This window comes from Laccaria bicolor, genomic scaffold (assembly GCF_000143565.1).
Source record: "Laccaria bicolor S238N-H82 LACBIscaffold_21 genomic scaffold, whole genome shotgun sequence".
Taxonomy (NCBI): Eukaryota; Fungi; Basidiomycota; class Agaricomycetes; order Agaricales; family Hydnangiaceae; genus Laccaria; species Laccaria bicolor.
Genome location: NW_001889892.1, coordinates 578628 through 606448, shown reverse-complemented (window position 1 = coordinate 606448; position 27821 = coordinate 578628). Strand labels below are relative to the sequence as shown.

At 46.3% G+C, this 27821-nt stretch overlaps 8 protein-coding genes across 8 annotated transcripts; 4 read left to right on the top strand and 4 right to left on the bottom strand.

Annotated features, from left to right (window-relative positions):
- Window positions 1-1378: 1378 nt before the first annotated feature.
- On the top strand, window positions 1379-3052 carry LACBIDRAFT_329437 (uncharacterized protein; the record flags this gene model as incomplete). The annotated part of the gene is made up of 1 exon (XM_001883565.1): window positions 1379-3052. The coding sequence occupies one exon, from the start codon at window positions 1379-1381 to the stop codon at window positions 3050-3052; it is 1674 nt and encodes a 557-aa protein (XP_001883600.1).
- A 744-nt stretch (window positions 3053-3796) lies between these two features.
- LACBIDRAFT_302620 (uncharacterized protein) lies at window positions 3797-5473 on the bottom strand (the record flags this gene model as incomplete). Its single annotated transcript, XM_001883462.1, has 1 exon — window positions 3797-5473. One exon carries the CDS (start codon window positions 5471-5473, stop codon window positions 3797-3799), a length of 1677 nt encoding a protein of 558 aa, XP_001883497.1.
- An 844-nt stretch (window positions 5474-6317) lies between these two features.
- LACBIDRAFT_302619 (uncharacterized protein) lies at window positions 6318-8490 on the bottom strand (the record flags this gene model as incomplete). Its single annotated transcript, XM_001883461.1, has 3 exons — window positions 6318-8210; window positions 8263-8362; window positions 8414-8490. The coding sequence occupies 3 exons, from the start codon at window positions 8488-8490 to the stop codon at window positions 6318-6320; spliced, it is 2070 nt and encodes a 689-aa protein (XP_001883496.1).
- Window positions 8491-9006: 516 nt separating this feature from the next.
- On the top strand, window positions 9007-9224 carry LACBIDRAFT_302618 (uncharacterized protein; the record flags this gene model as incomplete). The annotated part of the gene is made up of 2 exons (XM_001883564.1): window positions 9007-9106; window positions 9151-9224. The coding sequence occupies 2 exons, from the start codon at window positions 9007-9009 to the stop codon at window positions 9222-9224; spliced, it is 174 nt and encodes a 57-aa protein (XP_001883599.1).
- A 1330-nt stretch (window positions 9225-10554) lies between these two features.
- LACBIDRAFT_294777 (GPI-anchored small secreted protein) lies at window positions 10555-11283 on the top strand. Its single transcript, XM_001883563.1, has 2 exons — window positions 10555-10677; window positions 10735-11283. The coding sequence occupies exons 1-2, from the start codon at window positions 10577-10579 to the stop codon at window positions 11003-11005; spliced, it is 372 nt and encodes a 123-aa protein (XP_001883598.1). The 5' UTR covers window positions 10555-10576; the 3' UTR covers window positions 11006-11283.
- A 2262-nt stretch (window positions 11284-13545) lies between these two features.
- Window positions 13546-14444, bottom strand: LACBIDRAFT_329433 (uncharacterized protein; the record flags this gene model as incomplete). Its single annotated transcript, XM_001883460.1, has 6 exons — window positions 13546-13760; window positions 13834-13875; window positions 13932-13947; window positions 14007-14021; window positions 14176-14272; window positions 14404-14444. 6 exons carry the CDS (start codon window positions 14442-14444, stop codon window positions 13546-13548), a joined length of 426 nt encoding a protein of 141 aa, XP_001883495.1.
- A 191-nt stretch (window positions 14445-14635) lies between these two features.
- LACBIDRAFT_302612 (uncharacterized protein) lies at window positions 14636-15200 on the top strand. Its single transcript, XM_001883562.1, has 2 exons — window positions 14636-14875; window positions 14936-15200. Exons 1-2 carry the CDS (start codon window positions 14856-14858, stop codon window positions 15144-15146), a joined length of 231 nt encoding a protein of 76 aa, XP_001883597.1. The 5' UTR covers window positions 14636-14855; the 3' UTR covers window positions 15147-15200.
- Window positions 15201-18906: 3706 nt separating this feature from the next.
- On the bottom strand, window positions 18907-20181 carry LACBIDRAFT_302610 (uncharacterized protein; the record flags this gene model as incomplete). The annotated part of the gene is made up of 6 exons (XM_001883459.1): window positions 18907-19017; window positions 19068-19282; window positions 19354-19516; window positions 19566-19787; window positions 19846-20108; window positions 20154-20181. The coding sequence occupies 6 exons, from the start codon at window positions 20179-20181 to the stop codon at window positions 18907-18909; spliced, it is 1002 nt and encodes a 333-aa protein (XP_001883494.1).
- Window positions 20182-27821: the final 7640 nt, after the last annotated feature.

Sequence of the window (27821 nt, the reverse complement as noted above, 5' to 3'; positions counted from 1 at the left end):
CAATGCCTCCAAGGACGACATCGCGCGCAGAATGGCCTACGTTTACGCTGTGATAAGCATTTGTGTTCTGGTTCGTTCCTCCCCGCATCTGGTTTCTCGACATCCGATTGTTTCCATCTTAAGATCTATGGGTACACCTTGTACCAACATCGCATTACCATGATCCGCCGTCGTGATCCAGGTCACTTTGGTATTCACCTTTTCCCATCCTATCCACTCCGCACAACGTAACTGATTCAATGTACCATAGACGCTCTTGCAGGCCCCATCTTACTCAGCATTGCCCTCTTTGTTGCTGTCCTTGCGAATTTCATTATCAGGGGTCTGTACCTTTCTTCCTTTTCTGGTCATTTGCTTCCGCTCACATACCACGTTCGTCTTGATCAAATTCATTATCCGGCCGCTTCTCGATACCTTCGTTCATATACATTTCACCGTGCCAGTCCGCGAGATGTAAGCTTCCACGTCGCTCTGATCTCGCTTACCAACTTATCTTTATCTTACAAACAGGCAAAGAAAGCAAATCCCCTTCCCAGGAGATGACCTCCTCGCTTTTTTGGCACCCAAAATTGCAAACGTCACTCCACCATCATACTCTTCCCAGCAACACTTCTAAGACACGATGAACCAACTAGAATGTCCTTGCGCTCACCACCTTATTTAAGATAGTTATGATCATGTATCCTTGGCCTTAAAATGGTTATAAAATGCAGAAGACGCGTACGTTCGTGAATGCCACGCATCTGGGTTTGATGGACTCTCAATTTCTCTTCAAGGCCAACGACGCCAGCGCCTGCTACAGTTTATGCTTTCGTCGGGTGTCATTATGTGGCAAACTGAGCCATTCGCTCAGTGTACTACACGGGCACCTTGGTGTGCAAGTGCATTCGAGCTGGGCGTGTAGTGTGTAAGATCCGAGATTCTGGTTTCACTGGAAGGAGAGCTGTGTCCAGGTTTTCACAGCTTCCAACCACGTACTTTTTTGAAGTTGTGAATCGGTTGTAAACTTTTATCTCAAGCATCGAAAGAAGGGACGGCAAGAAACTCTTTGTGCATGATATGAAGACTTTGATTTTGCTTTGATTGTAATTGTGCAGTGAAATTGTGTTTATGCTAGAGCTCTTCTCATTATATGATGCTGAGGTGTGTGTTCGGAGGAGCTCCTTGACCATGTACAAAAGTTGAGAGCAGGGAGATTTGTCAAGCGGCACGCGGCACGGCTCTCCTACTGTACTTACATAATTGAAGCCGAACATAACAATTCACAATAACCTGTTGCCCTCTCCGACGGTGAACGAGTTGTGAAGAATTGCGGTAGGCATGCCAACCATCTATTGCTTATGTTTTCTTACATTTTAGTAGAAGATAACCAACAGTCATGGCATTACTACCCCTCGAGCAACGTCTCAACACCAATTATGCTCCATCAGATGAAGAGTTGCAGCAAATTCCCCGGATCCTCGTGGAACCCAAGGCGCGCCTTGCAAGAATGAATGACGAGATTGAGCGAGCACAGGCAACTTTGGACGAATTGAAACGTCAGCGCGACGAGCTAGTCCGGCTTATCAATCAGTATCACGCGTTGACCTCACCTATTCGGCGGATCCCTCAAGAAATCCTCCAGGAGATATTCATCAATTGCCTTCCCGCAGACCGCCCCGCCGTGATGTCGGAACGTGAAGCCCCCTTGCTTATTGGGCGCGTTTGTAGTAGCTGGAGGTCGATTTCACGATCAACCGCAGAGCTATGGACATCGGTTCGCGTTTCTATACCGAGCACGACTTTTATCGCTTCAGAAACTTCAAGCGTTCATGGCGTGGTAGCCGATTGGATTGATTATGCAGCGGCATCAAACCGTATGGCAGAATTGCGAACGGCTGCGTTGCAAGAGTGGTTACAGCGCTCTGGATCACTTCCGGTCGACATCTCCTTTAGCCAATGGCAAGATTGGACGCGTGTGCCGTTCTACTCGAATGTTATTCACGAACCCCATCCTGTTGTTGACACAATTCTTTCCGTTTCTCGACGTTGGAGAAAGCTTACTGTCGCAGCACCTAGTTCCAGTATCCTGTGTCTCTCGCGCCCTCATGATCTTCCGCTACTAGAGACTCTAGACCTCAGATTTCCAAACATGGGAGAATCAATTCGCTTTGGGATTCTGAAATCAAAGTACAACATTTTTCGGACACCCTCACTACGAAGACTGTCTTTGGCACAAAGCTCAGGCGATTGCCTCGACTATCCTGTCAACTGGGCGAACCTTACAGACCTCGCCATAGAAGGACATCTATGGGAGAAACTGAGTTTGCGCCAGGCGTTTTTCCTGCTCTCGCATTGCTCTCAACTCGTCCGTTGCAGTCTGGAGATCTGGATGTCGGAAAGGCCGCCTCTTCCATATTCCCCACTTACGCATTGCAACCTCAAATACCTCTCCATCTTCGAGGGAGTTGATGTCACTAGCATATTTGATTGTCTCGATCTTCCAGCCCTGCTTGAGGTTGAATATCATACTTCCTTCACACCCAACCCTCACAAGAAGCCCTCCTTGCTTACACTTCTCAGGAAGTCGAACAGATCAATTCAGAAACTTACAACAGATCCTAAACGGCTTGTCATGGAAGATCTCATTGAATGTCTACATTTTATCCCAGACGCAACCACACTCACTCTGAAGCCATCCCGCATTGATAAGGACAATGGGCAGCGGTTTGACCGGACATTTCTGGATAAGGAATTTCTCAGTTTCTTCCTCCCACCTGCCAGCGATACCCTTTGCCCCAAGTTGAAGTTCCTGGAGATCAATTGCCCTTTAAACTTTTCGAGTGGAGATCTCTTAGGATTTATTCTCGAGAAACAGTCCAACGCTCTTTCTGAAACCTCAAAGTTGGAGCGCATCAAGATTGTTTTCCCCCATTCTCTTAGGGAGGACATTATCCCACATCTTACGGAGTTTGTTCAAGAGGGTTTGGATATTCAGTTAATTTATACTGAACCACCCGTGATAGCAACGTTTCCGCCGTCGCGAGGTCTACACACCGCGATTTGGTCATAAAATAAACTTCGTTTCGGCGCTTTTCAAATGTCCAGGAACACCATACTTCGCTCACATTCAACTTAGCATAGCAATCCGGTAGGCTTGAGTAAATTGGGTACAACAGCCTTGTATTGAGAATCCAGCATCAATATCTTTGCTGACTCGGAAATCGGGCTGAGTATTACATGGGGTACCAGGTAGTGATGACTAGAACTCCCTCGACCTCCTTAATCCGATAAAAACCTACAAGTCCCCTCGTCTTACAGAATGGCTAGGAATCGACAAGAATGCTTTGGAAGAGGGAAGGCGTACAGGTTTCGTGACTTGGAGGGTAGGCTTACGGTGGGCTCAAATCCGAAAATGACAGAACACAAAATTCCATATACTAGTTATTGTCCCTCATGCTGCACGAGAGAAATGTATACAGTCCATGCTCATTCATGATATGAGGAGAGGGGTGAGTAAGTCCTACTTGGTGGGTAGAATGTCGACAACCAAACTTGGAAGCGTTGATTGAAAACTCAAGTACCATTACGGATTATCATAGTGTAGATGCAATGCTTGACAGCAGACGGGCGTTGGCGAGTGGTGACTAGTTTCATGGCTCGGGGATTCGGTATCTGAAGGATACCGCCGTGATATGGGAAGGATAAAGTTTGACCTGGCAGCAAAGAGGCTAAGTAACCACAGAGGTGATTTGACAACCACAGCGGTTTGGCGGAGGTATGTGGAATTAGCTGCGGTGTAGTACATGGGTTCATTTCAAGTAAACGGGAACTCGACATCGGGAATGTCAACCATCTCCGATGGTGAAAACAATGTCTCCATGGATCGTTCAGCGTAACACAACCGAAGGTCGAAGCCTTTCATCACCTTAAGATGTGGCACGACGTCCATCCCCCGGGGCCGTAGAAAATGTATATGGAGGCGCTTCAAAGGCAGAACGTTTGATGCAAGTCCGCTTTGTTTCTCCAGAATGAAATCCAACAAATCTTCATCCGATATGTCGAGATGGGAGCTAACGTGCAGGGCTTGCAATTTGGGACAAAGGGGATGCCCGCCTGTCGTAGATTGGAGAAAAGACTCAAGAAGGTCCTTGTGCGAAATTGTTGGGTTCCGACCATAGGCTCCGATTGCACGTCTGTGACGGGCGGTGTGGTTGTCCAGAGTAAGAGTAGTGGCGTGGGGGATGAGACGTAGACACTCGATGAGCTCTTCCCTCGTAAATTGCTGAGGATTTACTGTAAATTCACGAATCGATCCATTTGACTTGCTGAGGAGGGTAATTAACGAGGACCTCTGGGACAAGTGGGGTGCAACGCAGGTATAATATGTAACCTGACGCAATGCAGGAAGGTCCAGGCAATTGAACATACTGGTAGCATCAGACACCTCAAATACAGTCAAGCATTCGAGATAGGGAAGTGCAAATGCTGAAAGATGAACCAGAGCCTGTGCTTGATAACTTCTGCCCACCGCCAATTTGCAGCGGACAAGGTGTCGGCATTGTGACAGCAACTCCGCCGCTTGATTTAAAGACAGCTGTCCACTGACCTCCCGTTGAAATGTCAAGCTGAGATCTGTAAGATGTTCCCAGTTTACGGGAAGCCGCAGGGGGTTGCCTTGGAATTGGTCAAAAGATAACTTTCGGAGTGAGGGTGCTGTGCAGATGTTGTACTCCGGATACCGGTTGTTTAAACCTGGCTGCCACCGCCATACAAAAATAAATTTCAAGGACTGTAGGAAAGGAAGATTGTGGGGAGGGTGCGAAAGGAAAGACTCCATCGTGTCAGCTGGTGCTGCCACGGTAATGTTCCTCCAACGATGCGCCACGGAAAGGATTACGTCCACGATAGGCTGCGCCGAATTTGCGTAGTTGGCTGCTACCAATTCTGCCCATTGGTTGAGTGAAATGTCGACAGGAAGTGATCCGGAGCGGTTTAACCACTCTTGCAACGCCCGCGTTCGCAATCCAATCATACGTTTTGAAGCTACCATATGCTCAGCTTTCGTAATCACCTGCTCGGGGTGCATCTCCGCTGGCGCTGGCACAGGGACGTGAATCGTCGTCCACAGCTTTGGAGCTGAGAGCGAAATCGATCTCCACCTGCTACAGATACGCCCAAGAAGCAAGGGAGCTTCGTGCGATGACATGAAAGCATTGTGGTCTTTGGGAAGACAATGGACGAATATCTCCAACAGGATTTCTTGAGGGAGCAGCCGAATAGATGATGTCAATGCGCGGTACTGATCAATGTGCTGGCTTAGCTCGTCCCGCTGGCGTTTCATTTCTTCGAGTGTCTCCCGCATTCGCTCAATCTCGTCATTAATCTTTGAAAGTCGTGTTTGAGGTTCTTCGAGAATACGGAAGATTTCCCGTCGCTCTATATCTGATGGGACATAATTGGTGTTGAGATGCCTTTTGAGGAGGGATGCCATGGATGGTGGCTCAAGGACCTTCAAAGAGCCTAGAATATAAAGACAGTTCAGCAGTTCAGCAGCTGCGACGCAACTCTCTTGCTCGAAATACGTACTAAAAGATGCGAAAAAACGAGAGAAAGATTATCATTGTCGGAAACGTGAATGTGATTAACACGTGACTTGTCTCTTTGAGACATACAAAAAGTTTGTAGTCTCCGTATTCCCGAAGTCTCCCCCATCGCTGGTTGAAAGGGAGGCGACTTAATGACGATGGAGCGAGGAACTCGTGGCCTTCATTCGCCCTGGGATCCCTCAAGTTGTACAATCGATCACAAAATGCCACACCATAGTTATACCCCTACACAAAAAAAAAACGAAACAAAGTGTCCACAGTCCATACGATACGTACGTACGCAATACAAGGATAACGGCCAAGAGCAAAAGAGAGGGGAGAGTAGTAGGTAGCACTAGTTGAACGGTCGGAAAACATTTTTGAATGACGATTGAGCCCCAGAAGAAGAAAAATATTGGGGGGGGATGGGGGTTAGAATCATGCGATGCAGAAGGGGGTTGGAATGCAACGGAGAAGATTGAAAGCCGGAAGAGCTGTGAATATGGACAAGTGTATGGTGGGGGAGACGCAGAGAGCATAAGAACGGTGAAGAACGATAACACGCTAGGTTGTACAAGGACTTTTGAAAGGAGCAAGATCGAAGAATGGATGTGCATGCGTGTGTGTGTCACAGAAGCCTGGATGAGAGAGGGATGGAGGGATGGAGTTGTGATGAGATGAAACGCGGAGGCCAGCCAATTTTTTGAGACCAAAGAGAAACCAAGAGACGTGAAAGGGAGACGTTCGCACCTACCGCCACCCATCTCCAAACCACCAACACTTATCCGCCCCCCTGATACCCCACTCCACCACCGCCTCCGTAGACGCAACATATATCCGTCCCCCATAAGGATCAAAGCACACCCCAGCAAGGTCAAGGTCATCAGAGGGGTACACCATCTCTCCCGCAGAACTCCCCTTCGCCTGGTGGTCCCCAGAACTCATAGGCGACGACGAAGAAGTGTGTCTGCGAACAGATCGTTCTCGACGAGTAGAAGACGGGGTGGGTGAAGAGCTTCGCGAGGGTGTACGGGAGATACATTCCCCAGCAGAAGAATTCCCATCAATCTCATCAACCTCCATCAAATGTTGCGCTTGTGTCTGTGGCAGCTGCAAATCCCCACCACTCCTCGTCCTATTCGTTCTATTCCTCCTCCTAGCCCCAGCACTCCCCCCACCACCAATACGGTACTCATAATCCGCATGCGTACTCCCCGAATTCGTATCCCGATCATCATCCTCATCCTCCGCGAAATCATCCTCCAGATCCTCATCATCATTAACCACCCCCGGGTGCCTCGTAGCCCTCTGCAGCCCCGCATGTCCCTCCAACAACGCGTGCACCTCGCTCTCCACGTCCCTATCACCCAAAGGCGGGATCAAAAGCAGGTCTTGTTGCTCGCTCTGTCCTGCACCTCTTGCTCCACTGGCGCTTGACCGGTGCGCAAGCCCGCTGAGTGTCCGCCAGGTCGAATCGGATATCGATGACGGGGCCGAATACGCCGACGTTGGGATCCGAAACGCGTCTCCGAGCGCTTGGACGATGGATAGATCACGATGAGCGATCGTAGGCGGTCTCCGGGGACTGGACGGTCCAGAAACAAGGAAGCTGGGTGGAGATCCGATGCGTGAGGAGCTGGTACTGCTTGTAAAGAAATGTCGTTGTTGTTGCTGTTGTTGTTGTGGGGGTGGGTGCACAGGCCGTAGTTGCTGCGGTCTCGACGCAGGTGGGGGTTGTGAGCGCCTGGGCACCGTAGGCACACGAATGACTTCGTCCGTCTCAAACGTCCGCGCGTCTACAAGGTGGATCAAAGACGTGTGCTCCGTAAACGCCATGATCTCCTTGCCAAAATTGCCGGTGTTAAATTTAACATTGCGGACGCTCCATCCTGGGGCCTTTGAGCTCCCTCGCGTCCATTCCCATGGATCGTCTGAGAGCCATCCGGATGCACCTCCATTCCCTGAAGGTACCCGCGTTTTGTCAGTTTGAAACACCTTGAGAGGTTTGCAGCTCCGCACGTCCCACACAGCCACAACCCCTTCTTGCGATGCCACGGCAAACTTCATGCCATCTGACGAAAAGGCGGTGGAGAAGGATGCTGCGAGCGATGAGGATAGATAGGGTGACGTATCAGGAGCGGGGATGGTGAGGGTCTTTATAGGAGAAAACGTGAGGCGAGCGCCCCCTGAGATGTGGTGAAAATAGACATTGGAAGAGTCCCCGACAGAGAGAAGTGTACGCCCATCGGGCGATATTGAAGAATGGTTGATCGGTACATCCAATCGCAACGAACCCGCTTCTTTGATTGTGCGTTTCTGGCTCTGTGCTCGAATAGGGATATCGTAGAATTTGACGGTGCAATCGTTGTTGCTGATGGCCACACGGGGCTCGACACTGCTTTCGTGTGAGCGAGTGAGGTTGAGGGACGTGAGTACGACAGAGTTGTTTATGGATCCGCTCAATTGACGTTCGTATTGCCATACGCAATTTGTGCGGCGCTGGCGGGATGAGGTCGGCGCGTGGTAGGAAAGGTGGATCTCTGCGTCCTGACCACCTGCAGCTAAGAGCGTGTCGTGTTCGCCTATCCGGAGGGAGGTGAGGGTGTTGGGTGTGAAGGGCAGCTCTGCAAGTGTTCGGGTCGGCTGAAAGACGTCAGCGGCCTGAAGTGAGTCATAAACGCAAAGTTAGACGTACCGAGTCAGTGTCATGCAGGTTTTGCTCGACAATCGACTGGCGTTGAACGTAGTTGACGACCCCCGTCTCGCGAGGGCAGATTAGGAGATCTCGTAGCTGCCTGGTGAGGAGATCGGTTGTCGATAGTGAGTTTGGTAGAGTTGGCACTTACACATGGCCTATATGGATTTGAGCGGGCACGATGGACAAAGGGGCCGTCGATGACAGCAGAAACGGATCTCTGGCCATCGTGTGGAACGTTGAGCAGAGGTGGTCGTCGTGGTTGTTAGTGAAGGATTGCTTTGTCCATTTACAGCCCGGTTCTAATCAAGTCACCGTTGCGAACAAGCACGTGCTGTCTAATTCGTCAGCTCGCACAAGTTCCTTCTCCACACCATACTACCGTCCTCGCAGGTTTTTCGGCGATGTCGTATCTTATCACAATTGACAAACGAACGGCGTGCTACCTGCCCTTTACGCGTATCACCAGATACCTAACCGTAGTTCCCAACACTCGTCAGAACCGCAGTGTGTATTCCTCAGCGTGATAGGCGGCTTTGGCTTCCCATGAAAGTTACGATGCTTCTCATGACGATGATGATCCGATCTTTTGCTACGTATGTTCTTTTTCTGACCATCCCATGAACTGAACAATTTTTATGTGAAGTCACCAATAGTTCTTAGCCATTCAATCGCTTGCGATTCATTTATTCCCCAGCTGCGACGAAAGCTCGGGCTCTGACGTTGTCCGGTCAACGCACATGCATGTTGCGAACCACTCCTGATCCATACCTCGCGGACAGTTCGTGTAAAGGTTATGGTCATGAGGTGCGACAAATGAAGCAAGAAGGGTTTGACTGTGACTGTAAGTTCATATCTCTTATCTTAATCATGTACCGATCATCACAGTACCATGCATAACCGTCCTTTTGCACCTCAGAATGTTATCGGTACCGGGAAAGTGGTCAAATAAGCGCCGATAGACAACGATGTCGTGATTTTGGGTGAGAATTGGCTTTGACCGTAGGCGCTGACTAGAATACTAAATAGCAAAAGCCACTCCTGTCCGCATATTTTTTCAAAAGACCCAAACAACAAACTTACAAAACCTATCACACTTGGTGACTCAAACCCAATGGCCGCTACTGATAAACCCTTGCTAGCAAGTGGTGCCTCAGTCTTCGAAGGTGTGTAGACGAGAGGCGCCCGTATAGCGCCGATTATGAAACGTTGCACTAGCAATTTCGGTGAGAATTAACTGCTGATTCTAATACTTACGACAATGTACTGACCAGGATACGTTAGAAACGTAGTGCATGGTTTCTATCGCTCATCATGACCACACCTTTTGTCGACCGCCCCACATTAGATCTCAAAGTCGTAAAAATGAGAATAGTATCACGAAACACAAGACAGAATTGCCACACTGGCTCGGGGCGGATGACGGGCTATTCTCCGCTTCCCCTCATCACGTTCCCCGCCGTTCCCCGATGATGAACAATTGAGGCGCTGGGCACACACAGTAAGGCATGTATCCCGCCCGGAGTCAGTCACCTGGTGCCTTTGGATGGAGGCGACAATCAGGCACTCACTGTCACCCTCCTGCCAGGATGCCAGGTTGAAAATGATGCGTCACGACACTACCAACTCATACCAGACGTCCGGGAACCTTAGTGAAGCGCCCCGCGCCCATTTGCATGGTGCATTTTTATTTTATATCTCTATGGCGATTAGACTGACTGCATTGTAAAGTTTTACATCGGAATTGATTCTGATTGAGTATTGACCGTCCGCCCCATAGATTGACAAATTTAAACCGCCGTTACACTTGCAGGAACCTATGTACATGTAGGCACCTCAGGTTTCAATTCATGTTGCCAGCTTAGCTGAGCTCGCACCGTGGCGGACGCCAAAACCTGTCAAAGAACGGACATATGTGTTTGCTCCGACCACCACGATTTTCAATGATTTCATAGGGGCGCTCCACAGTTTCCACCTCAACTCCACAATTTCTGGGATATTTTGTGAACATTCCCGCCTTACTGATTTATTGACTGTTGAGAAGGAACAGCAATACAAGTGGCGAAAAATGTTGGCTTTTCGTCAAGAATCAAGAAGGCGATGGGTGGGCGTCATTCCTCTGATATATCACGTACTAACAGGAACCACTACGTACAAAGTTGTTCTTGGCGTGTCCAGGCGGGTCCACAATATACATTTGTCGCCACGCATGCTTTACCTGACGCCATCCTTCACGTCATTGCGCCAGCGAGCGCTTACCTATAAAATCTGGGTACCCCACGCCATCTGGTCATCAAAAAATTAAAGGCCCATTATGAAGTTATCCATACTCGCAACCCTCGCTCTTGCCTTGTCCGCATCAGCTCAAGTATCGACAATCGTGAGCGTCAGCCAATCCGCTACCACCACTACCTCGTAAGTCGTCATCATCTAAACCACAGGAGCCTTGCTAAATAAATGTTTACCTTACAGAACGGACAGCGCAGCTCTATCATCACTAAAATCGTCAGCATCCGCCTCCGTATCTTCCCTCAGCGCATCGCTGTCCTCGAAAGTTAGCGCTGCAAGCTCGAAAGCTTCGGCAGTCGCTTCGTCCGCTGCTTCTGCTGTTTCGAGCGCGAAATCTGCAGCTAGTACGGCTGTCAATCCATCGCCTACCAAGTCTAGTGGAGCGATTGCAAACGGTGGTGTTAATGAAGTTGCGCTTGGAATGGTTGTAGGGATGGTTGCCGCACTTGTTTAAACGGTCCCCGCACGCGGCACGACTCGTGTTGACTTGCTCGTGGATACCCGCATGACGGAGATAGTAAATTGGGGTGGAGCGGAGTGTTCACTATGTTTTAGGGCAAGGGATTTTATGATTATCGGGCAAGTGATAGGATTTTGCTTTCGTCTACAATGATACCTGCTTCGTATACTTCTTTAACGTATATGCATGAATATTTCCTTTTTATAATACTTACATATCAACTGCTCAACTTTGACTTCTGTTGCACATTCCAATTTGAAGAAATTCGGCGTCTTGATCTATTTCGCTCCAACTGCTTTTCTACATTCTATGTCGTCGCTTGAACGGCAAGGTCACCAAATATCCGCTGGAAGCTCCGCATTCTTATTAATATTATTGTTTCCTACTCATGTCCACGCAGACGCACTCCACGTCACTCCTTGGCAAATTCCCGAAGTCAATTTGATTTAACATTTTTAGATTTTCAGAAGAATATTTCCTGCGTGCTTCGGTTTATTAATTATTATACTGAGATGCGTTGAATGTCTATAAAAAACCTGTAGAAAAACATTGTCTGCTTTTCAGTCTCGAGGTGTTCATTGCCTGGTGCATCAATTGTCATTCGGAATGACGCAATGCTATGATCATATCAAATAAATACCCATAAATAACCGGACCCACTCCTCAACGTCGTGGCATGCTCATGCTCTCATCGCACAGAAGGCCTATCTGACGCCATTTTGGACGTCATAGTGATGAGCTCTCAAGATCTTCAGTATAAAACGCTTGGACTCCATGCCTAGTAGTAATACCATTCCCTTTACACTTTCCTCTATACCGAAAGAAATCTACGATGAAGCTATCCATCTTCACAATCCTCACTCTTGCCTTATCCGCATCAGCTCAAGTATCCACAGTCGTGAGCGTTAGCCAATCTGCTACCACCACTACCTCGTAAGTTGTCTAGTCCCCCTTCGGTCGAGTTTGGCAATAGCCTCATTCAATAATCATAGGACGGACACTGCGGCCCTGTCGTCATCCACATCGGCGGCATCGGCCTCCATATCCTCTTTGAGCTCCTCGCTCGCGTCTGCGGTTTCTGCAGCCAGTTCGGCGGCTGCATCGTCAGTCAAGAGCGCCACATCTGCGGCCAGCCCTACGTCCTCCAAATCTGCTGCGGCAGGCTCATACGATGTCAATAACATCGCGCTTGGAATGGTTGTAGGAATGGTAGCCGCTTTCGTTTAAGGAGAGAACTGGCAGGTGATGATACGAGCCATCTCTTTACATGGATTTGAAATTAGATATGGATAACGACCTTGAACAACTTCATACCCTCTTTGATAGCTTGTATGTATGCACGTCGCTTACACGCTTCTGTAACAGACTTTTTCAGAGGAGCTAGCCTCAATTTGAGTCCACCAATTGTAAGGTTCAGACTCGATAAAGATGCTACGAGTTAAACGTGCTTCCCCAGTGGCAATTATTATTAACGTACACCGCTCCAAATCATCAGTATTTCTACAGTCCGCTTGTCACGACTTGTTTGGGCTTGTTTCAACCAGAATGTCGGACCGCCCGCTGACCTGGCCACGAGCCTCAGTGCTACAAGCCTGGACGCTCCCTCGGAAAACGCCGCTGATGCCCTCACGTGCGGCCATAGCTGAACGTGACGTAGTGAAGGGTCCGTCGCGTTAATGTATCATGTCGCGTCTCGTTTCCGAGCCTCTTGTAATTATCACACTGCTCGCAAACATTCAGTTCCACATATATGAAGAGTCATTGAATGCATTAGACACATATAACACATCATGCATCATGCTTAAGTTGGGTGCTGGACTTGTTACTTGCTAGTTTTGTGGTTATTGGTTGTTGATTGGTTGATGCTTAGCTTGACTTTGTAAGTTCTTCTTTATACCTTTCACTATCCATTTGTATTAGAACAATGTAAAGTTATTCCTCGTGGAATCCATTACCGTCGCCACAAAATGCGTATCATAAAGCGTATACAGCGCTAAGTTCTAACATTCTATTTGGTAACTGTTTGGTGGTGTTGATTCCGTCACTCCGTGTCATTTATAGAAAAAATTGAGGTATCTTTCACAACAGTCGTTTGAAATTTGAAAGTATCCCTGTTTTCGAAATTCATGGCATTTTTTTTTGAGATGTAGGTTGTCGCGACAAAAAATCTACGTAAGTTGCTGTGTAGACTTGTGTAGAGCGGAGTCTCTGATGAGCTGACGGGCTTTGCCGAATGATGCGGTGATCGTTCGGAAGTTCCCAGGCTACCAGCCTCAAGGCTAGTAGCCGACTCTTCGGGGGGTCAGACGGTCCCGTTTCAACTCGTACGAGTCCAAACGAGTCCAAACGAGCCGCAAGTCACAAGTTGACAAGTAGATCCAAAAATCCCACAAGTTGAGTCGCAAAATCATTTGACAAGTTCCAACAAGCCAACAAGTTGAGAAAAGCTGTAAATTGATTTTTGGTATTCAATAACAAAGGAGCAGTAGCTATACTAGGTTATTGTATAGTATTAGCAGGAAATACTTCAATAGCTATGAGGGAACGACAGTACACCAATTAGGGTCATATTGGGTATATATCGAGTGAATAGAAGATGTTGGGGATGATGGATGTGAAGTACGAGGAAGATACTGTGGAGGCAATGGTACTCCCCACAACGCCAGTGCATCCTGCCCAGCTGACGTATCGCTGAATTGCCGTGAAGTTGCGGTCATACCGGGGTGGTGCAAAGGTCGACGGTAGGCCTCTAAAGTAGAAATATCAGTAAAACATCGGCTGAAAAGTTCAATTTCGCCAATCGTGAACCAGGGACTGCTTACCTTCATCCTGGGCAAAGGGCGCAAGGGCGCTCATGTCCGCCACTATAGAGGTCATGACGCTACCAGGCGGAGATATGCTTGAGTGACGAGGAACGTACTTTTGACGTTGACTACCTGTGAGTGAGAAATGATCAACGTCTTCAACGGGTGGGCCAAAGGAAGGAAAAACGCACCATGTCGTGCCACCACTTAATACTTATCAACGTCGATATCCTTGACGAGACTTCATATACATATGCCGATCCCAGCATTGTTGGCGAGGATATCGACCTGGCAAAATGCATATTTCACTGCCTGTTCAAGGACGCTGACAGCCTCCGGCGAGGTTGTGTCAATACTCACCACCAGGACCTGGCCTTGCTGTTGATCTTCAGAGTTTCCACTTTTGTTTCCTCCTGCTTCTGCACATTCCACGCCCCTAGGACCAAGCCGGACACACCTGCCTTGGCAAAGGCTAATGCGATTCCCTTTACAACAGAAAAGGGAACGTTAGAGTCTGGAAAACTCAGATTTGACTGGAACATACCCTATGCCCTGACTCACTCCAGCGATAAGAACCGTTCTACCAACCTGTAAATCAGGAATGACAGCCTGTGGAGCAGGTTAGACATCTTGATGATGATGCGTTTCCGTGAATTGGCAGGGAGAGACGGGAAACATGGGAGGGAAAGCATCAGCCGTCATGCACATGCGTAACTTGGTTACTGCTTATTATATAAGCAAGTCGAACCACTTTTCGCAGTCTTCTCTCAGACACAATGTCCGCCAAATTTCTCTTGTGTTCCCCACTCTTGCCGACTATGCTTTTGCCACTCTAAGATGCCTTTCTACTCATGCAGCGACCGTCATAGTGGAATCCGCAACTTAATTGGTCCGACACAACACAACACGGCAATGCACATCAGGTCCAACACGACACGACAATACACCACCGTGGATGTATTCGCTCCAATCCCAATTGGCGTAACGTGTATGCGCGATACGATGCTGTGTTTGTAGAGACCGAATCGGAGCTTTCTGGCATGTGGGGCACGATGATTGGGTGCGTCCTCTTCTTTTCATTCAATTTTGGCAATCATTGTCACTCACTCGCTCTTGCAAGTGATAGTCCGGTTTTACGCCTCCCGTTCGAAAGAAACGGGCACCATAATCTACAAGTTATTGTTGGAATCCATTGCGTGTGCAGCCCCCTTTTTGGTTCATCTCCTCTCCCGGAGGATTTCCATTTTTCTCGATCATTGGATGCATTTTGTGCTATTTTCGTTAATCAGTACACTGATCAGCATCATACACATAAATTTTTACAAGAGTAACTGTACATAGTCATAGTAAGATATGTAACCGCAATCACAGTAACTTGTCAACTTGCAAGCTTTTCTAGGCTTGTGACTTGTCAACAAGCTGTCAGTCGCAAAAAGCCGGCAAGTAATCTGTAGGTTTGCTGATGATGACGGGTAGTAGCTTGCCCAACAGGGGCATGTGGCAGAAAAAAAAAGGCATGCAGTCGACTAGTCCCAAAAAGATCACCACATTTTTGAATGTTTCCCCCGAATTCTCCCCTTTACAGCAAGATGGTAGCTGATGGTACAGTAGACAGTCTGCAATTTCTCAGACTTCGCCTCGCTTTGTACAAACAACCGCATTTGGCGCTGAGCGCTTGAATTCCGCGTCATTGTGACTTTTACCGTGATGCCTTATCCTGAGGCAATCTTGACCATGGCCCACAATCTCATCGCTTCTGTGGGAAACGACCTGAACAACAGGCTCTGTATGCTATGGAACACTATTCTTTGTTACCACTTCACCTTTGACAAATTCTACGGCGTGGCTCCCAGTCAGACTTAGGGCTGCACACCATCCGTCATACAGGTGACGGTCGTCGACGGGTAATGATTAAATACTGCGTGCAGTGAATACTAGTAGCTACAGCTAGTGCCTAACAATTAATGACGAGAATTGCCTTGAACATGAGCAAGATGAAGTTTCTTCTTGACGAGCATGAGAATGTGTATCGTCTGAGGCTTTAGGCTAGCACGTCGAAGGGAAATTGTATCCTGACCGCCTGAGAAGACCCTCTCCATGGCAACTGCAGATCCTACGTTAAGGAAGATGTGATATGTAATGAAGAATCTGGTAACAGAGATTCAATTCACGTACCAGGTATGCATAAGACATCCCAGGCAAGGCGGAACAAGTTTGGGAACTTCTCTTGCTTTCCAAACCACCACGTAATTGGATTACAGCTTATGAAGTCCTCCGCGGGAAGGGCCCAGAACGCTTCTAATTCATCCGCCGAAGCTATCCTTACGGTTGGCGAGCAGGGTCAGGTCTGTTCGAAGCCCGATAGAGCCTGATCCGAGAAATTTTGACAGGTGCTTGGGGTCCTTGTCACCGCTTCCAACGTATTCACAATGAATATACCATTTAAGTGTCATAGTCAGGCTTAGCAATAGAATTTGAACAGTGGAAGTGGGGAAACTGGAAAACCAGGCGATTATTCCAGGAGCACACTCATCAGTAGGCCAGAAAGTACAATTGCGTTGCACATCAGTTTGGGTGTGCAAGGTCAGCAGCAAGGAGCATCAAAACCTTTCAACCGATTACCTTTCTTTGTGCGTTTGTCAACCTCGCAGCAATACGCAGCTGGTGTTACAGATGAAATTGCGACGAAAAATTGAAGCTGACTATCGATTTTGTGAACGTCAATATTGAGCAAGAGTTGTCCTCGGCAAATCAAATCCCCGAGAGGGGAGAGAAAGACAAGGCCAACAGCGTATCTTTGATTTTTGTAATTAGATCCAGACAGGTAGTCACGTCATGACACTGACCTTGCCTGGATAGTAGATGGCTGACCAGGCTGAAATACTGACCAGGGGATGTTCTGTGGGTGGCAATCCTCCTACAAGTGGCATCCTCGAGCAGCTGACTCTGGGGCTTGCTGTTCGAAGTGCAAAGGGGTAAGTCCGCTCCAACATTTGAGTGCTGTGTGATCTCACTATTAGTATTACTAATTACCTGAATATCCTTGCCCTCAACTTGAACCAATGGTCAGAGACCCAACGCTTGAGTAGCGGCACTAAAAACCTCTGTTTAGCATATGCAAACGCCGAAAAGTACAAGTACTCAGCGATTGTCTGCCCAATACAGGGAATAAATTGTTCTTATTAAAAAGAATTATATTAAATTGTGAGGATGAACGTCACAGCCTTTGATACATGGACCCCAGCGATAAAAATATAACTTCTTATAACTTCTGGACGTCAAAATAGACCTGACCCTGCTTGCCAACTGTATATCCTGCTGTTCTGGCTATACCGAGAAGTGAAGCATTTCTGAGGCGAGCCTGTGGCCAACGTAGTTTCAGCTTCAGTGGTTGTTTGTGACTGCGAGGCCTGGGTGTTGTGACCAGCATAATTTTCGTTGAAATAGTCCCTAAGATTTTCTTTCGAGACTTCGAGATAGCTTGTGAGTGTTTTGTCGTCGGCGTAGTCAGCCTTCAAACCTCTGTATGAGATTCGTGGATCAAGGACTGTCAAAAAAAAGTCAAGAAGTGGGTAAGTAAAAGATTAGGGTGTTACGTATGTGCAGCCCAAGTATAGAAGGGCGATTCATCAAATTTGTAGTAATAATCACTAAGCTTTCGATGAGCATCTGTAAGTCCCTTCTTGATGTTTGGTGAGACCGAATTAGGGAGGGCACGTAGGATATCTTTGAGGTTGCCTTGGAGCCCACGAAAGATTGCATGAACATGAGAAAGTGTTGGTATTTTTGTCAAGGACATCTGTGTTGTTGCCGAACGAAATGCCTTGAGCCAAGTCGTGACCATTTTGATTGATTCCCATTCGCTTTCACTGAGTCTGTATGGGTGTAGATCTTTGTTTCTCAGAACGAATGAGTTTATAGTCTTCTGATAATCAAGAGCTCGCCCTAGAATAACATCAGAGAAGATTTATGAACCATGGAAACAACAAATGGAGCATCTGGTGAGTCGACGACCATCGTGTCCTCACGTCGAGAATCAGCATGAGCTCGGCGCTAGAGTCATCTGAAATCCCGCTGTGGTTTATGAACTGTATTTCTCATGCCCAACTCTGGCGACGCTGGGGGCTTGAATGGACAGTCTTGACAATTTTTCAGAGCTGCGAAAAGAAAGGTTTTGAGATAAATGATTGATAGATACGAAGAACACTACCTTCTCAATCGACGTGAGGATTCCCGCAGCTGAATTGCCTTCGTCACCTTCATTGGACTGATCTTCGAGAGCTACTGCTTCATTGTCGTTCACCCGAGAAAGTGACGTGGAGACGATATCTTGGTAGTTTCCACTTCGCGTGGCAGCTTTGTTACTTTCAGTCTTTGAGATGGCGCCAATTGCTTCAAGAAGCTGGGGTCATAGATTATTTATCAAATTCCGATGTCTGCTGTAGTTGTAAATATTGAATTACCTTTATCGCAGCTAAATGGACAGTATGCGGCATACAGCCCATGCGAGCCTCCCGCGCTGAAAACCTAACACCTTCTTTCTGATGCCATTTCTCCAAAGACACCATGAGCGTGTCATTATTGCTCGCGTTGTCCATAACAATTGCAATAACCTGTTATTTATCGCATATAGTACCTCATTTTGATATAGAAACATGACACATACCTTCCCGACTAAACCATACAATACCATGGTTTGCCAGACAGCTTCTGCCATATTCTCACCTGAGTGTTCACCAACTAGTTCACGGAAATCAATAAGGAGTTCCTCTAGGACACAAAAAATTAGTACTAGAAGAAGGAAAAAGAATTTAATGACGAACCTAGCTGTCTGTCTTTTGTGACATAATGTGCGACGATGGCCAAAAATGCATGTTGGTTACTGGAGGTCCATGCATCGAGCGAGAGTGATATTTTCCTGTTGAGTTCCTGATTGTGAAAACTGGTCAGCAATTTCGAAGATCTGGGATAAAAAAGTCAAACCGAAAACATGTCACAGACCCCCTCAATCGTTTCATCTCCCATTTTCATAATGCGACGTTTGATACCATCACGTTTTATGAGTTTTAGAGACTCCCCAGAACGATGTGTCTACTCCATTAAATTAATAAACTCGGGCTTTTCTACCTTATCAAACGGCTGGTCGCATGCAACAACCCACTTGGTGAGGAGCCGTTCAAATTTATCTTGATCCCACAGACCCTGTAAGCTCATGTCAATTGAGAGCAAATGATAAAAGAAAAAGTTATGACCACTGCACGTGCCTTCTGATCTTCAAAGGCTTTCTTGATATTCCCTGATTTATCTTGAAGTTTCTTGAGATATTCCGCCTCAGTCTTACCATCCAATTGTGTTTTTCTGCATGCAATATTGACTTCCTCAGACGTTGGGGGCTCATCCCGACCCTTGAGTATCTCCCAGAGATTGTACATTGGCTTAACATGAACATGAAGGTGGTTGATAAGACCTGGAAAAAAAAAGAGAATTATACATGACGTCTACCATAAATTATAATGTGGAAGGAATATCAATACTCACAATTTAGATTACTGTTCATACCCTTTGTGATCGTGATGATCTTGTGTGAACCGTGGTAGCACCGGTAATGCTTATCCCCTGGGTTTCCCACCGAACCTTCTGCGTTGCTGGAAACAACTTCGAAAAACCAATAGATTGGGTTTTTTTTTATGCCCTTGCCCGTCTTTGAACTTGTCAAATTCATACTTGTGAGGACAATGGAAACAACACACCTTGCACTTGCCTTGATGACCCACTGCTGCTTCGGTGACAGGCGCCTTCCTCGCTGCAATATTCCTTGCACTGTCCTCATCCTCGACTTCCTCTATCTCGACAGGGGCATGTCTCGCCTTTTTCTTCGAAGGGCGTGATGCAGCTTGCTTGCCTTTTGCCTTCATGCGTAATTTACGCCCACTGGCCTCTGGGATCGTCTTGGAGCGCAGCATATCTGCCACCTAATTCTTCAAGTCAAAGAAGAGTAAGAGTGCGCTGATTTAATACATGTAAACATACCTCTACATTGCTGATAATGACCGGTTCGTCGTCACTTGTAGAGTCTTCAGAGCCTTCGCCCGACGCGGCGAAGTCACCATCGTCTGGGTCCGATTCCTCGTCGCAAGCATCGTTTCTCTTGCGCTTTGGCACTGCCTTGCATGCCTGGGGAGCGCGCTGTTGTTTTTGAGGTATCGGATCGCCATCTTCGTCCCGAAGTTCGGAGTCAATGGCTGCAGCTATGTGGGTTTTGTCGACTGTACGACTTGGATGCACATTATGTCCTGCAAAAGTTGTCAGACAATAATCAGCATCACATGAACACGTACTTTCACATTCAACATGATCTGCTGACATCGAAACATTGAAATTTGGTACAGGATTCAATATAGGCTTGAGCGTGCAGGGGAATAACAGTGAGATAATATGCTGGGGGATGGAGTCAAACTGTACAAGGTGGCGTATGCATTTGTACTTCATGGATTTGATTTGATTTTCTGGGATTCATACCCCTGGAGACTAATTTCAAAGATTGGAGCATGATCATTGAAGCCGTGAAACGACGCACACTGAGGGGTAAAATGAAATATGTGAAACAGGGCCACCATAAGAAAGTTTTCGTTGTCTGAATGGTCTGCGAGCTAGTGGTAGGTGAAAGGATAGGATGGTGATTCGCCTAGCTCGATGGGGGGCAGTGGGAGACGACACTGTCAACGTCAGCATCATTGTTGATGGCGTGGTAGCAAGAAGTTCAAAAACTTCCCACAGCATCGCCGTCCGTACCGTTCAGACGGCCGTCCAGGTGACAGGAATAGACGGGTGCTATCCGTCCTGTCAACCGTCCTGTCAGATCTCATCTCTAAACTGAAACGGTGACAGGTAAAGCACCCGTCTATACATCCTGTCCAACCGTCTAAGACAGGTACGGTGCGCAGCCCTAGTCAGACTTTGATGAAAGTTACCAGCACCGGCACAAAAGCAGAATACCTCGTCGTCAAGCTTGTTCATGAAGAAGAACACGTTGTCCTCATCGCCAACATCAAGAAGCCTTCGGAGGATACCGGAGTGGGTAAAGAGAAATTGATGACAGAGTTGGTCAAGTATATCGAGGAACAGTTTGATGAAACCATGTTCTCTAGCATATACAGTCTTGGAGGTATTGGCCTCGCCTGGACGGCCTTCTGAGTGGACAGGGCGGGCTCTCATCAACCCCAGATACTTGTTCCATGGCAATCCGATGTCACTTCCGAGTCTGGGGCGTTCGACACACTCACAGACATTGTCTCAGATATACATAAAATGACAAATCCTCATAAGGTATGGCCAGTGGCTAGTTTGTGCAAATCTGATGCTGACCAGTTAGGCAGAATGACTCACAATCATCTTTCGGAATGGTCACTTCTCCTTGTATCACTACATGAGATTTTTTTACCTTCACACTGGCATTACCGGTTGCTTGAATACCTGTTCCTGTTATTCTTATAGGTATAGTCGACCAGATTTTTGACCACTTTATGCATGAATTGTAAATAAATACAGTTTCCTCATTGCCCTACATGAGGACCGTTAGGATGGATGGAAAATTTCTACCCTTTTTGAGTGTACCAGTGGGAAATTTGAAGAATCTTATCTTACTGTTCTTGCTTCATTTGCAAATTCATTTGTGTCCTCACTTATTCTGAATTCATCATTAGAGCTACATTTAGTGCATATGTGTCCTCATCTCGAATTACATCTTCTCCCAATGCATCATATATCTTTCAGTTTTGTTCTCAGATCATCTATTTTTGCAAGTGCATCTACACATTTGTTTTTGGCCTTCACACAACAATTGATCATACATTTTGTTTTCATAATGATAGTGCGGTGCCTCACTGCACTCAGCCCCTTGCAGCTTTTGATCGTGGGTATTGTAAATAATAATAATAATACTAGAGGCTGACACTTAGCAGCGGCAGTGGTCACCTTGCTTGCTGACAATTCAGTTCCTGTATCTCTGGATGGGCTGGTGCTACCTATCAACAAAAACTTCTGCACTAAGAGTACTGTACAAATACGACTAACTCTTCATCAATTTGGGATTTTTTTCTTGCCAAGATGGCCGAAAAAAATACTTTTGATTTAAGGCGAATAAAAAAAAATACTTTTTTTCCCCGATGTGACGCGTGTCATGAAGACTTGGTCGTATTTGTACAGTATCTCCCTGCTTGTCACTGAACTGCTTTGCAGTTTGCTCCTCACAGGTCGACTTATTTTCTGCTTGAAAATTTACAGTGCTTTACCAAGGGGGGTCCAGGATTTGAAAATCCCATATCAGGATGAGTTAGTCCGGCCAACAGGCCATTAAAAAAAAATTCAACTCCTACATTTTTCTGTCCAAATGGCCTGAAACAGTCCAAAATGTCAATATTTTCAATGGAAAAGCATCTGGATCAAAGAACCAGTATGTGACATAGAAATATGAGACTGTGTGCCAAAAGATATTACAATTTACACAACTAATAAACTGAAGCTGACATCAGAGATGATCAGACAAGATGGGACTGTGATATGTCCTCATTGCAAGACAGTAGTTCAATTGCAAGGTTCAGTGGGACTTGCATACTACTTCAAAAGGTACAAACCCAGTAGAGCATGCAAGGAGAGTAAGGGAAAGAATGTGAAAAAAAGGTGAAGGACTGCCAAAGGATCACAGTCCCTGGGCTGAATATTGCTCACCTGCTCTCAGACTCCATCATGTCAAATCTCATGTCAGAAAGCTGCTGCATTGTTGACAGAGTTGCATGCATACATGTGATTCATGTAGGTATACATAGAGGTGACATTCTCAGATCTGCATTATGATGTAATATTTCCATAATTGGAAGTATATTCCCACACTTAGTCAGTTAGTCCAGCCATTGAGGCCTTAAAAAACAATTCAACCCTATATGGTTAAAAAAAAATCCTGGACCCCCTTGTACTTTACACTCCCACTGTTTGTCCAATGGAATCTGATGGACTTTCAACAGACCCTGCCATTTCTGATGGACATGACTGGATTCCGCTGCTAGTCCAGGCAAAGTCTGATGAAAGTCTGCTCAAGCCACTTAGACGCAAGAAATAGTTGGACTGGCTGGAATTCTGTGTCTGTCAGATGTCCAGTGGACCTCCATTGGATTTCCAATGGACAGAGGCAGAAACCAGTCATAATTGCTAAGTTCTCAGTCTGCTGGACTTCCACTGGACTTCTGCTGGACTTCTAATGGACTTCTAAGCAAAAAAGGTGCAAGAGGGTGCTAGGTGGTAATTGTTCCCACAGGCTCCTTCTGCTTTAGAATTTAGTACAAATCTAGCTATTGCTGATGGATTTGGCTATCTGTCACATGACTTTACAATGTGTGTGACCTCTATTCTATTGTGAGCTATTTACAACAGGAATGAATTGGAATAAAATGAGTGTCAATGTATATTGGTTTTAGGGGCCTTGAGTTATTGGTATTTTTTGCAATGACAGCATGCAGAATCAGCACTAAAAGAGCAGAAACGAAAATAGCAAAGTAGCATTTGTAGCTACAATCAGATGTCCATTCTTCCTTAGCTACTATATCCATGGCTACGTAATATAGGCTGAAATTTTGTGTCTGGGTAGTCACATGGACTTTTTACCACAAGCAAAGTTAGGTAAGTAAGTTACCCAACAACAAGCAAGCCTTCCTTTACTACTTAAGCAGCAGCACCTCTAGTGCAATGACAGTGAAGAGCCAAAATCAGTGACAAGTTAACCTTGCCTTCTATATTGACCCCTCCAATGCAGACTACTCTTGTGTTCTCCCATTGCACAATCAATGTGTAGATCACCCTTGGGGACTGGGGTCATCCCAGCCTAGATCAGCAGCCAGCTCATCCCAACCATCATATGCAGGTCCAAGTTCAAGCCAAGTGTCACCAAAGGGCTGAAAGAAGAAGGATCCCAATTAGTGTTTAAAAGTCTGGTTAGGTTAGGTTATTAGTGTTTGAAAGTCCGGTTCGGTCCGGTTTTTTGATGCCCAGGGGCATTAACCGTAACCGTAACCGGTCTGCCTTTTCCCCAGAAGTCAAAAGACCAGACCGGACTGCAAAAAGACCGCAGACCACGGTTTTTTGCGGTCTATAGACTGGTTTCGGTCTGCATCGGTTTTAACCGGTTTATGACCGGTCTTTAGGCCAATATTTTAAAATTATGAATCGGTAAATTTATTAACATCTCTAATAGCTTCAAAACGAGCCCAAGAACGTTAAATTCCGTTAGGAATTGGTGCTTCTATAAAATAAGTCTGGTACATCTATTATTCCCAAAAGTAATTTACATTTTAATTCATATCTCTCTCGTTTTTTTACCAAATCGTACGTTCTTGGGTGCGTTTTAAAGGGTATTTAAGGGGCTACAAAAGACCGGTCCAAACCGGTCAAGACCGGTTCACGTTAACCGGTTTTTTTGCGGTCTTTACATTTCAAAAATAAAAGACCGTAACCGCAGGTCTGGTCTTTTGCGGTCTTGGTCCAGTCACAAGACCGGACTTCCAAACACTATAGGTTATTGGGTGCCCAGAGGCTCTAACCAAGACTGAGACTGGTTAGGGTTCGTTCCCAGACCCAAAATAACCTAACTGGACTGAAGATAACTGACCAAAACCAGTTAGTCACAGTTACTAACCAGTTAGGACCGAAAAAATAGAAAATCAATTAAAACAGCATATATTTCTCATATTTCTTGCTGTAAACATTATTGCCATGTATCGTAGCTTTAAAATAAGCCCAAGAACGCTAGGTTCGGTGAAGAATTGACAATTTTATGATAATATTCTTGAAAGCCTACTCTTTTGGCCAATATTTTAGCAATTTGACCATAACTCTGTCAGATTTTTATCGTTTCTCATGCTTTTAGATGCGTTTTGAAGGGGTATAATAGGGTCGGTTTTAACCGGTCAGAACCAGTTTTTTAACAGTTATCTAACTGCAAAATAACTGGTTATTTCATTTCCAGAATTGACTAACCACTAACCACGGTCCAGTTTTTTTGCGGTTAGGTCCGGTCTGGTCTTGGTTATTTTCCGGTTAATTAACCGGACCTTCAAGCACTAATCCCAATGCTCCAGTTCCAGAGAAATGTGGCTTGAAACTCAAGCTGAAGTGCCCACAAAACATCTTGGATTGTGTTGAAAGAGTTAGGGAGCAAAGGTACATGATTTTGGATTTCAACACATAATTAAGCCCCTAGAGTATCTTTAGGTTCTTCATGATAGAAGGGAGAATGATGGGGAATTACATGAAGAATTTAGCATGTTGGGATCAACCAGTACTTTACACTCCCATTGTTTGTCCAATGGAATCTGACAGACTTGGATTCCAGGGAAGTGAGTACCGGAGTTCTGGTTTAGTGGAAGGTTGTTTTGGGATATTGGTAGGTGGGTCATGAGGATGGTTTGTGACAGTTGGACTGGCCAGAATTCTGTGTCCAGTGGACTTCCAGTGGAATTTTGATGGACTGTCTGCTGGGTCCATCGGAAATGGCAGAAACTGCTAGAATTCCAAGCAGATTACATTTGTGAAACAAGGCTCTGTAGTTATTCCTTGATTGTTCCATAGGTTGTTTTATTTCAAATTAGACTACGTATTCAGGTAGCTAATGACAATGTACAGACCTCGCACATTTGCAAGGGTCCCTGTCCTAACTTACCACCCAAGTGAACAAAAGCAGGACACTCATTTTAACAGAAACAAGTCATAATTGCTAAGTCCTCAGTCCACCAGACTTCCAACAGACTTTAAGTGTTCAGTCTGCAATTTTTATAAGTAAATCTAAACAAGTCAGGCCTTGGTCAGACCTTATGCTGAATTCCTTAAGACATTGAGGTTTCAAAAGACAAAGTATATTTAATAACTACATAAATTTATTTTACTACATTCTATGTTACAGAGAAGGGGGAGGGGGTGGTGATCAGAAAGGGTGGGGGGAGGGACAACAAGTGAGGGGGGAGGGACAACAAGTGAGGGGGGAGGGACAACAAGTGAGGGGGGAGGGACAACAAGTGAGGGGTGTTACAAACTCTTTCTTTTACTATACGCGCAGAACACTTACATACTCCTAAGACGTATCTAGACCATACTGGACAGTTCTAGATACGCATTCCAGTCAGATTCCTTCATTTTGACTCATATGACTCATATGACTCTTATAGACTAGATACGACTCGTATGACTCTACACAAGTCATACGAACTCATGCCTCTGACTCGTATTTGACTCATACCCTTAGTATATAAGTAGGGTACTTCTCGTTTGTATTCGGTAGCTTGAACCTAGGCAATCTAAGCTTAGTTCTCCCTCATCAGACCCTCAGAAACTAAGATCGCCCTCGAACTCTATAGTCTTTCGACTTAGAGCCTCTTTTGAAACCTCGACGATAAGTCTTCAACGTTGAAGACTTAATACACGTTTGACTTAACAGAAGTCAGCGTATCATAGAACCTTGGACTGACCTTCGGGCGCAAGGCTACTAGAACCTACCGTGTCGCTTTAAGGGCCAAGCGAACGTTGTAGTGACCCACTTTGTCTCAACGACGAGAACTGTGGTAGACGAACGAACGATCGAACTCGAAGCTTAACATAACTGCCCGTTACGCTTAACAACCGTAACAAAAGGTTCAAGCTTATACCAGAACAGAAGGCGCATCACCGCCCTCTACCCGAATCAGACACACTGGACAACGTAACAAGAATTATACGTCTTACCGAAGAGTATAACAACAGAATCAAAGACGTTATAAGTCTCACCAGAGAATATAACGAAAGAATCAAAGACATCATCGTATTAGCAGAAGGCGCGTCAGACTCGCCTCCTACCTAAGAAACCACGGCTGCTCAAAGAGAGTCAAACCGTTGGACACTACGAGCACCAGCAGAAAGCTCAGACTCAGAACCCGAACCAAGAACCGACATCTTCACATCTGGTGAAGAACAGTACGAAAGCGCAGACGAGGGTAGCAGTCCCCCTGCATCACAGACACCAGTAACAGGAACATCGACACCTGTATCAACAACAGAAAGATATAGACGAATAACAGGGCCAGGACCATCGTCGTTCCCCTTTAGCAGACGAACCACAACCAGAGGATCACCAGCGATCACCAGAACACCCAGCAGAAGCGTACAACCGCTATTAGGACCAATCATCCCGACATCGACATTCACACCGATAGATTTAGCCAGTTTAGGTATCACACCTACCGACGAAAGAACCGAAGCAGTTGAACAGTTCAACACATTCGCGATAAACCCGTACCCCGAGTCACCAGCAGTACCTGGAACTCCCAGACAGACCGACACACCAGTAGAACCCGAGAACCCAACAGAACCTAGACAAAGAATGGCCGACGCCGCTAACGCCAAAGGAGACCGATGCCGCGCACCCAAAGATTTTGATGGAAACGAAGACAAGTACAAAACTTGGCTTAGAACAGTACAGACCTACATGGAGGTCAACGATCACTTGTTCAGCACCGACAAGCGAAAGATCCAGTTCGCCCTCAGTTTTATGATCACCGGCAGAGCTGCCGACTGGGCAGAACACTTCACAGACACCCACTTGAATACCGATGGAGTATTCACCACAGCATCAACGTGGAAAGAATTTGTTCAATTGTTAAACGAAACATTTGACATCAGAAAGACGAAAGATAAAGCGAGAGTAGACCTCTCTATCCTTAAACATAAACCCGGACAACTCGAACAGTACATTCTCGACTTTACCGCACTCGCCAGTCGAGCAGGATATGTTTTAACAGGAGACGTAGAGAACCCGGTTCTCTCTCAGCTTTTCCTCGAACACTTAAATCCCTCGCTACGAGAAAAGATCGAGACACAGAAAGAACCACCCGAGACACTTAAAGTCATCATAGAAGATGCTAGGAAATTCGACAAGTCGTATTATAAGAACCAAGCATGGAAAACGAAACTAATGGGATGGCAACCGACTA